Source organism: Mustelus asterias, chromosome 1 (genome assembly GCF_964213995.1).
Source record: "Mustelus asterias chromosome 1, sMusAst1.hap1.1, whole genome shotgun sequence".
Lineage (NCBI taxonomy): Eukaryota > Metazoa > Chordata > Chondrichthyes > Carcharhiniformes > Triakidae > Mustelus > Mustelus asterias.
The window spans coordinates 14,707,694-14,718,719 of NC_135801.1; the positions used below are offsets into that span (position 1 = coordinate 14,707,694).

Here is an 11,026-nt window from a genome sequence, read left to right on the forward strand (position 1 = left end):
GGCACTGTTTTAAAATTAGGGATCATCCTTAAAGGACAGAGTTGAGGAGAATTTTTTTCTCTGAGGGCTGTGCATCTTTAGAACTCTGTTTCGGATGGCGGTGGAAGTGGGATCATTGAATATTTTTAAGGCGGAGGTAGATAGTTTCTTGTTGGGCAAGGGAGTTGAAGTTTATCATGGTGGATGGGAATGTGGAACTTGAAACACAAAGAGATCAACCATGATTTAATTGATTTATCTCCAGTGAAGGAACAGAGAGGAAAGGAACAGCTAGGAGCAGGCTTGAGGGGCTGAATGGCCTACTCCTGCTCCAATTTATTTTGATTTGATTTGATTTGATTTATTATTGTCACATGTATTAACATACAGTGAAAAGTATTGTTTCTTGCTTGCTATACAGACAGAGCATACCATTCGTAGAGAAGGAAAGGAGAGCGTGCAGAATGTAGTGTTACAGTCATAGCTAGGGTGTAGAGAAAGCTCAACTTAATGCGAGGTAGGTCCATTCAAAAGTCTGATGGCAGCAGGGAAGGAGCTGTTCTTGAGTCGGTTGGCACATGTTTTCAGACTTTTCCCGATGGAAGAAGGTGGAAGAGAGTATGTTCGGGGTGCTTGGGGTCCTTAGTTATGCTGGCTGCTTTTCCGAGGCAGCGGGATGTGTAGACAGTGTCAATGGGTGGGAGGCTGGTTTGCGTGATGGACTGGACTTCGTTCATGACCTGTTGTAATTTCTTGCAGTCCTGGATAGTGCAGGAGCCATACCAGAAAGAATGCTTTCTATGGTGCATCTGTAAAAGTTGGTGAGAGTTGGAGTGGACAGACCAAATTTCCTGAGTCTTCTGAGAAAGCAGAGGCATTGGTGGGCTTAGTATATTCGTATAGCTTATGCTCATCAACAGAATGGATCTTATTTCCAGTAAAGGAACAGAGAACCCTATGTATGAAAGAATATCTTTTTTTGTTGTTGCCATCTTCACTGGTGCTGTTATTACATTACAGGTTCGTCTCTGCCATGACCACCCCGGCTAGAATGTCACCAGTGGACTTCAGGACCCCAATGTCCCCAAAGTCGCCCGATTCAGAGATGTCGCCGCCGGTCTCGAGCCTGACTATATCCATGCCATCGGTGGCCATAAGCCCCTTAATCGAGGAGGAGAGGCCTCTGCTTCTGGTGACCCCTCCTCGGCCGCGGGAGAAGAGGCAGGACCCTTACAAGCAGTACCGCAACTCTGTCAAGGACAGCGGCAGCATCCAGGCCAGCCCGCTGAGGGTGGCCGAGGACGACGAGTACGAGACCACGCAGGAGTACGAGCCGGCCCTCGAGTCGCCCAAGAAAGGGGCCAGCAGCAGGAAAGGGAAAAGAACAAAGGCTAATGGCCACATTTCACACAGAATGGAGAGCGAGGGCAATCCAAGCTCCGAGAGCTGTAGCTCTGACAGTGAGACTGAAGATGAACGAATAGGGGAAGAGACACCCTTTCTGAGCATACAGAACGCCATGGCAACGAGCGTAGAATCAGCCCCTGCATACCGATTGGCTGAAAACAGGACTAACTCCACCAATAGGTACTCTACACAGGAAGAGTTACAAGTCAGGCTGTCCAATGTAATTGCTAATCAGGACCCAATTGCTGTCTAAAAATACATAGATGCACCAGTAAAACTTTATTTTATATAATGAAGTACTCCGGATACTTTACTTTAAATTAAACATTTTATTTTATTTTAGCAGAAGAACCTTGCAGCTAGTAGAAAGTCTACAAGTTTTTATAGATTAAAATATATATATGTAAAAAAAAATGTTAGCATTCACAATACTAATGTGCCATATGTAGCGTTTTTACAGTATTTTAACACAGAAAGATATCAACGGTGCCTTCATGTTACTTTACGCTGAAAAAGGAGTTAGTACATCAGTTGCTGTATCCTGGTACCTGCTACCAAACCTTCTGATGAGAAAAGGAATTTCCTTTAGAATGTCCCAAGAAATTAGGGTAATTTTCCTGGGGGGGTAGAGTATGGATTCCGGCGAGTTCCGAGTTCATTGTCGACAACAGGAGGTGGGGGGGGCGAGGTGAGAAAGAAACCCACATACACACACACACACACATACACACACACACACACACCTCATGTGGGGATGAAGGAGATGTATCACTTTGATCTGCTTGTTCAGTAATGCTTCACTGCTGTGCTTTTGGATGGGAACCGATGGTTTATAAGGTTAAGCAAATCTCCCGATAAAAAGAGACCAGAAGTGGGGCTTAGCCAGAAAAAAACCCACTAGAATCTGAGAGTGCCATTATCGAGCAAATCTCTCACAAGCATGCTCCAACTTCATGATGAGCTGATTTGAAAGTGGAGTTGCCTGAGGATTCTTCGAAAGGGAGTGTGTTCCATCTGAGTGTTTGATCAGTGAAGTTGTTCAATGAGTTTGGTCAAAATTAGTTCATTGAAATGGCTTGCTTTCAAAGAGTGGTATCAGTATTCTTGGCATTTTTGTGGGGCCACATTGTACTCTGCAAATACTGCAACCTCTTGGAGAAACCGACATCCTATTGTCCCTTTTGAACCAGGCCTTTGACTCAGTGTAGCTCTCATCTGCACCTCCCTGCCTCACTTGGAGGAGCTTTCCAACTACACAAATTAGAGGAGTCACCGCTTGGAACTAGATTGGTAGGTCTTGGCAAGGAAAGGTGAGGGAGTGAGTCACTCGACTTGACTCAATGTCTTCCCCGTGCCAGTCACAGAGTGTAGGACCCTGGCTAAGAGCAAGCAGATTGCAGTAGGCGGAGAAGTTTTGATGGAAGGATTCTGTTGCCCTCTGCATGAGAATTTTGCAATGGCTTTCTGACGATTTTGAACAATCTGTTATACATTCTAGTTGTCACCATCTTCCTTTGTGGCATCAGCTGCTGTGGGAACAGGCCTCCATGTCATAAAACCTTTACTTTAATTGAACTGACACGAGATGTGGAAACTATGATGGGGTGTGGCAACATCATTTGGGTGGCACGGTGGCACAGTGGTTAGCAATGCTGCCTCACAGCGTCAGGGACCCGGGTTCAATTCCTGCCTCAGGTGTGGAGTTTGCACGTTCTCCCCATGTCTACGTGGGTTTCCTCCGGGTGTTCCGGTTTCCTTCCACAGTCCAAAGTGGTGCAGGTTAGGTTGATTGGCCATGCTAAATTGACCTTTAGGGTGGAATTTTCCCATCCTGCCCGCTACGATTCCCGAACCATGCAAAGGTCCATTGACCTGGGGCGGGATTTTCCGGTCTTGGGGCGAGCATGGCTGCAAAATCCCGCCAAAATGTTAGGGGGATTAGCAGGGTAAATATGTGGGGTTGGGGTAAAGGGCCTGGATGGAATTGTTGTCGGAGCATGGTCGATGGGCCAAATGGCCTCCTTCTGCACTGTAGGGATTCTATGATTCTAAGATGCTCTGTCGAAGACTAGGTGCAGACTCGATGGGCCTAATGGCCTCCTTCTGCACTGTAGGGATTCTATGATTCTAAGATGCTCTGTCGAAGACTAGGTGTAGACTTGATGGGCCTAATGGCCTCCTTCTGCACTGTGGGGATTCTATGGTTCTAAGATGCTCTGTCGAAGACTAGGTGCAGACTCAATGGGCCTAATGGCCTCCTCTGCATGATAGGGATTCTATGATCAATTTGTTGGGGGCTAACAACACTTACAAGCTGTTGGAGATGCAGATTAGAGTCCACACCTGTTCAAAATACACAGCATTGAACCTGCAGTCAGCAAAAGGACAAAGTTTCTGATATCTTCCTGTGTTTGTGAAACAGACGCATTTAAAGCCTCTTTCAAATAAACTCTTTTTTTTCTGTTTAATTGTGTACTTCATTATCAGTCCTGTCAACGTAGCTGCAACAATTCAGTTTCCTGTTTCAGTATGAAGAAAGCTGTGTGCCATCTGAACTCTCAATCCATAACCCTCTGCTTTCAAAAGACATCGCAGAGCTCAACTCCTGTCAAGAACAAGGAAACCCAGAGGGACGTGTGGCTGTCAAAAGTGATCAAAGCAGTTCCCTGAACTTAACCGAAAATTTGAATTATTCAAAATTGCGATAGAATGTTTATTATGATCAGTGCTAGTTCATTCTGTCACCGCAACAGAGATGTGTCAGAAACTTCGAGTGTCTTATCACTTCAAGCTGTCGAGCCTGTGTTTTCATTACTTTGAATGCTGTTGTCTTTTTACATCATTGTGTGCATGTTAATAATACAGAAGGATTGTGCAATGTTAACACTCTCGCGACTCCAATGGGATTTCTGCAGTTTTGCAATCAGCAGCGTGGAAGAATCCGACAGCTATTTCAAGCATCTGGTGGAACTAAACATTCCTTTCGTTCCTGATCCCGCTTCTGTAAATCTGATCACGTCAAGGGTGATCGAAACCTTTGCAAACTTTAGCCGATGGCTTATTTGATGCATGTATCCTCTATTTTAGACAGCTACATGGGTAAGATGGGATGTCGGCCAAACGGGGGCAATTGGGACTAGCCTAGCGGTTAAAAAAAAGGGTGGCATGGACAAGTTGGGCCGAAGGGCCTATTTCCATGCTGTAAACCTCTATGACTCTATTTTGCAAGTGGTAAAGAGATGGTTTTGTTCCTTGGGTGGGAAGGGGGGGATGTAGTGATGCTAAGGGCGTCAGAGATCAGAATGGACAAGCGTTAACGGGAATCTGACTCATTTCCAATTTGTCCTGAACCCCTAAACTGAGACACAAATGTCCGCCAGTTAACAGAGAACCGATAGTCGCAGTCTCGCCAGGAGCCACCTCCCCCCCCCCCGCCCCCCCCACCCCACCCCCAAGCACAGCTTCTGACAAAACAACACTCCCGGGAGATGAACGTGATTTCATTTCTTTAATCAATGAGCCCGTTCTCCGCCTTCCTTAGCCAACATCGTGAAATGAACCTTTTCCCTTTGAGACCTTACCCAAGCGGTGGGTCGCACAAACTGAAAACAGTAGGGGTACATTCAAATACTGTTTTTCTTTGTTTTGGCCGGGGGGGGAGGAGGGGAATTGGGGGGAGTGGAGGGTGTGGGGCGGGGGGGGGGGGGGGGGGGGGTGGAGGTGGGGGGAGGGAGATGCGATTGCTGCGACAGTCTGCTGTGAAGTTAGTTGAGAGTTTAGTTGAGGTGCTTCCCATCACATGTTTATGCTGTTTGCAATCTGCTAATGTTGAAGCAGCACTGAGGTATAAATGATTGCCCTGAGTATTAACTGTTACGGCATACAATGAGCATGGTATAATCTACCGGGGAAAACATGCATGTGACGTTCTAATTGTCCTTTTAGAAATGTGCATGAGATGTCAACAATGGGCCGTGGTTCAGACTAACACTGTTTACACCTTTTGACTGTACCCCTACAGTTTTCAGCAGTATACTGATATTCCTTAATAACCAATCCACTTATTTAAAGAAAACACAAATATCCTTAAACTGCTGTATCTGCTGGTTAGTTACATGCTATATTATTTAGAGGCACACACACCGTTAGGTGATATTTTAAGTTAGGGCACCAGGACATATTAAAGCATTGACACTGTGGACAGAGTGTTTTAAACAGGTGCCGTTTAAACAGACGGACCATTTAGAGTTAGACACGGGCAAAAAGGCTCCTTTTAAACAATCACTGGATCTGACTCAGAATTGAGATCAGAGCGGGAAATATTAAAGCTTGCAGCGTGGTGGTGTTCGGGGGGAGGGTTGGAAATGGGCATGGTGGCACAGTGGTTAGCACTGCTGCCTCACAGCGCCAGGGACCCGGGTTCAATACCGACCTTGGGTGACTGCCTGTGCGGAGTCTGCACGTTCTCCCCCGTGTCTGCGTGGGTTTCCTCCCGTTGCTCTGGTTTCCTACCACAGTCCCAAAGACGTGCTGGTTAGGTGCATTGGCCATGCTAAATTCTCCCTCAGTGTCCCCGAACAGGCGCCGGAGTGTGGCGACGAGGGGATTTTGACAGTAGCTTCATTGCCGTGTTAATTTAAGTCTATTTGTGACACTAATAGACAAACTTAAAACTTCTACAGTAAGAAAACGTATTCCAATCTGATTGCATCTTATTGATTGGTCATTTCCGACAGATGGGTTTACAAATGGTAAACCTATAAGTTGCAAGAGTGCGGCGAGACTTTGCATTCAAACCGGACAACGCTTCACGCCCGCATCAATTTGTCTGCATTTTGTTTTTGGTTCTCCCTCACTTTGATTTTTTTTGTGAGAGTGTGGGGAGGGAGAGAAATAAAATCTATGTATGGGACCAAAGCGATTCGCTTTGGTATTGGCGATCTTTATTTGTCTTGTAACTGTTATTATTAATAAGCATTCCTGTGAAAACTCTCCAGTATCGCTCTGTGAATATCATGGCAATACTTTCATTATTTATATCACAGCTTTCTGACATTCAGTGAATTTAGTTCCATGTTGTTTGTAAAATGAACTCTGAAAAAAATATATGTTCTATGTTTCACATTTTTTCCTGAATTTTTTTGTTTTTTAAAAAAAATTAAAAAAGTATAAAAAATAATTTATTGTCAAGCATAAAGGCTATCTATATCTTTCTTGTGAAAAGAATATAATCTGCATCTAATTGTTAGATGCTGCGAATCCAGTATATGCAAATTGCAAAAAAAGACATCTTGATGCATTTTCATTTTTCAATCTTGATGTGGCTTTCTTTAAACAACGTTGAAAAAAAACTAAACAGCAAGTTATATCTAGCTTCAGCTGAAGGCTACATTGGCAATCGGTGGACCAGGAACAAGAATGTACTTAACACAAGTTCAAATATTCCATTATGATTTTCATTTGTGAAGTTACTTTTTTTTTTAAGTAAAAGAAAACATTAAATCATTTCATATCAGGCACAGACATGATGTGTTTCTTTACATAAACTCATCTTGCCTTCCTTTTCTGAGGAAGGATGTTCTTGCTCTCGAGGGAGTGCAGCAAAGGTTTACCAGGCTGATTACGGGGATGGTGGGACTGTTGTATGAGGAGAGATGGACTGGGTTAGGATTGTTTTCGCTGGAGTTCAGGCGAATGAGAGGGGGGGGATCTCATAGTTATTTATAAAATTCTAACAGGACTAGACAGGATAGATGCAGGGAGGATGTTTTCGATGGTGAGGGAGTCCAGAACCAGGGGTCACAGTCTGAGGATTCCGGTTAGACCATTTAGGACGGAGGTGAGGAGACATTTCTTCTCCCAAAGAGTGGTGAGCCTGTGGAATTCATTACCACAGGAAGTAGCTGATGCCAAAACATTGAGTTTATTCAAGAGGCGGCTGGATATAGCACTTGGGGCAAATGGGATCAAAGGTTATGGGGAGAAAGCAGGATTAGGCTATTGAGTTGGATGATCAGCCATGATCATAATGAATGGCGGAGCAGTCTTGAAGGGCCAAATGGCCTCCTGCTCCTATCTTCCATGTTTCCTGTTTCACTAGTTTTCTTTGCCTTGTAAAATGCACAGAATAGCTTGCATCGCAATCCTATTTGACGAGACAGAAAGATTTGCATTTATATGGAGCTTTTAGTGAACACAAGATGTTCTGGAGCACGTTACACTCATTTAAGTACTTTTTGAAATGTACGCCATAATTCTACCGCCCCGCCCGCCACGGAATTGGAGCGGGCAAGGGGCAGACAACGGAAATGTCCGTTGACCGGAGGTGGGAATTTCTGGTCTCGCTTGAGTGAGGCCATAAAATCCCGCCCAAACTCACTGTTGTAATGCAGGAAATATAGCGAAACAATTTGCTCACGGCAAGCTTCCACGAATGGCAGGGTATAAATGACCAGAATTTTGTGTGCGTGATGTTGCCGATGGAGAAATATTGGCGTGGAGACCAGCGATATGGCCCCGCTCTTCATTAAAATAGTTCAATGGTATCTTTTAGGACAGTATAACCTTGGCTTAACATCTCAACCAAAAGGCAGCACCTTCGATGGTGCAGCCCTCACTTGGTGCGTTGGAGTATCAGCCCAGGCTCAAGTCACGGTTTGGGGCTTGGACCCACAGTTGACCCAGGATTGAGTGTGTGACCTCAAATTGACACTGAGGCTCGGATTTTCCCACCGTTCATGCCTGCGGTATTTTCCCATCCCGCTGCAGTGAACGGAGATTAGGCTTGTTGTTAAAATCTCCGTCTTCGCTGCAGCGGGAGCGTGGCGTGAATGGACGGTAAGATGGTGCCCTGTGACTCAATGTCAGGACATCAGGGTGTTCTCAACCCTGAATAATGAGATGGTTCAGCGAGAAACAAGAAAACAAAATTTGAACTGTCAATTACAAGATTGCAAATTTTCAAAGCAGCCTCCCTAACCTGAAATTGGCACCTTCATGCAGCATCACTGGAATAGTTTTTTTTTCAAATGTGCAGGAAAATAGGAACTTCTTGGAGCAGTTTTCCATTCACCTTTCAGTCCATTCAACTGTTTTCTAATGGTTAAATAAAGAAACTCCCTATCATTCAGATTTGCACTGTTCACAAGGGATTTTAGTGGACTGTGATAGAGGTTGGTCTGTGCTTTTACACACAAGTCAAATTCACATTTGGTTTCATTGGGCTGAATTTTACGGATCCCTCCACCACTTAAGGGCCCCGTCCTGCTGCAGCAGAAGAGGCCCACCACCAAGCATCCAAGATGGTACCTTTCACTGTGTGGGCTGGCAGGAAAGGGTGAGTTGCTCCTTAACTGGCCCATTGGAGGCCAAGGTCTTCCCATCTCCCTACATATTCCCTCCAGCCCCTACTCTGTCCACCCTGGATCCCTTAGCCCCCTCGACTGGGCCTGCTAGCCTGGCCCCACCAAAACTTCCTCCCCCCCCCAGCTTATCTTTAACTCCCCCTCCATGGTTCCTCGATGTTGGGAACTGGGTGCATTCCCAGTAGTGGCCACGGTGGCACAGTGGTTAGTACAGCTGCCTCTCAGTGCAAGGACACGGATTCAGTTTCAGCCTCGGTTCACTGTCTGTGCAGAATCTGCACGTTCTCCCCGTGTCTGCGTGGGTTTCCTCTGGGTGCTCCGGTTTCCTCCCACAGTCCAAAGATGTGTGGATTAGGTTGACTGACCGTGATAAATTTACCCTAGTGTCGGGGGTTAGCAGGGTAAATATGTGGGGTTTCGGGAATAGGGCCCTGGGTGGGATTGTGCTCGGTGCAGACTCGATGGACCAAATGGCCTCCTTCTGCACTGTAGGGATTCTATGATGCCCCGTGGCACTACTGGGGCTGGAGGGAAGTTGGCCATTTGTTTGTTTGACTGCTCTCAGAGGTCGGACTTCCTCTCCAAATTGGGAGGCAGAAGTCTCACCTATAAAATAAATTAACAGGCCAATGATCATTGTAATAATTCAGGAATCCCGACTGGAAAGGAATGGTATTTATTGTTAAACACAAAACCAAGCCACTGCTCCATGCTATATGTACATAAGTCCAAACTGGGACAACAGTTCTGCAGACCCGCCCCAGTGTCTGCCTTATTAAAGGGCTTTGGTACTGAGTTGCAACTGGGCAGGCTATTGCCGAATACCAAAGGAACTTCTATTCACTGAGCCCCACTGGGAGATCACTTAGAGGTTCCCCATGGAACTTATGGAGGTTATCACAGTAATTCAATGTCTGCAGACACTGCAGTGGAGTGGAGTGTGTGTGTGGGGGGGTTGGTGGTGGCGGCTGGAAGGGTGGGGGAGAGGGGGCAGACTCACCCCAGTGGCAGACTTTTTCGGTGGAGGAATGAGGACCCCATAAATTTAAACCCAGCCCATTCTAAATTTACTGCTCCAGAATGTATGAGAAATGACTATTTCCTTGGCTGGAGTATAGGACATCGAAGGTTTGATGATGAGAACGCTTTGCATAAACGCGATTATACCGCCCCTGAGTATAAAAGATTGATGTGGAGATGCCGGCGTTGGACTGGGGTAAGCAGAGTAAGAAGTCTCACAGCACCAGGTTAAAGTCCAACAGGTTTATTTGGTAGCAAATACCATAAGCTTTCGGAGCAATGCTCCTTCGTCAGATGGAGTGGTCTCTGTTCTCAAACAGGGCACAGACACAGAAATCAAATTACAGAATAGAGCGAGGCATGGTACATTGGGGAAACCATGCAGACGCTACGACAACGGATGAATGAACACCGCTCGACAATCACCAGGCAAGACTGTTCTCTTCCTGTGGGGGAGCACTTCAGCAGTCACGGGCATTCAGCCTTGGATCTTCAGGTAAGCGTCCTCCAAGGCGGCCTTCACGACACACGACAGCGCAGAGTCACTGAGCAGAAACTGATAGCCAAGTTCCGCACACATGAGGACGGTCTAAACCGGGATGTTGGATTTATGTCACATTATCAGTAACCCCCACAGCTTGACTCCTGGACTTGCACAATTTCACAAGCTGTACTGTCTGGAGACAATACACATCTCTTTAACCTGTGTTGAATGCTCCCTCCACCCACATTGTCTGTGCATTTAAGACCTGGCTGGCTGTAGAGATTTGCATTCTAATCAGTATTCTGTAATTTGATTTCTGTGTCTGTGCCCTGTTTGAGAACAGAGACCACTCCATCTGACGAAGGAGCATTGCTCCGAAAGCTTATGGTATTTGCTACCAAATAAACCTGTTGGACTTTAACCTGGTGTTGTGAGACTTCTTACTATAAAAGATTGACCAGTGATCGGATCCAGATGTTTAAAATGTTAAAATGGCTTGCCTGAGCAGATACAACAGATCTATTGCCTCTGCTTGCAAAATCCAAGAGTAAGAAGTCTCACAACACCGGGTTAAAGTCCAACAGGTTTATTGGGAATCTAAGCTTTCGGAGCACTGCTCCTTCATCAAGTGAGTGTTCACCTTCATTATTCATCTGATGAAGGAGCAGCACTCTGAAAGCTTGTGATTCCAAATAAACCTGTTGGACTTTAACCTGGTGTTGTAAGACTTCTTACTGTGCCCACCCCAGTCCAACGCTGACATCTCCACATC

At 45.7% G+C, this 11,026-nt stretch overlaps 1 protein-coding gene across 2 annotated transcripts in view; it reads left to right on the top strand.

The window, feature by feature from the left end:
* Positions 1–4,621, top strand: part of nrg1 (neuregulin 1) — a 217,578-nt gene extending 212,957 nt beyond the window's left edge. For both annotated transcript variants that reach the window (XM_078209632.1, XM_078209641.1), the window contains one exon: positions 1,000–4,621. In XM_078209632.1, the coding sequence (XP_078065758.1) occupies positions 1,000–1,639 (640 nt within the window). In that variant the 3' untranslated portion in view covers positions 1,640–4,621. The remainder of the gene's footprint in view (positions 1–999) is intronic.
* Positions 4,622–11,026: the final 6,405 nt, after the last annotated feature.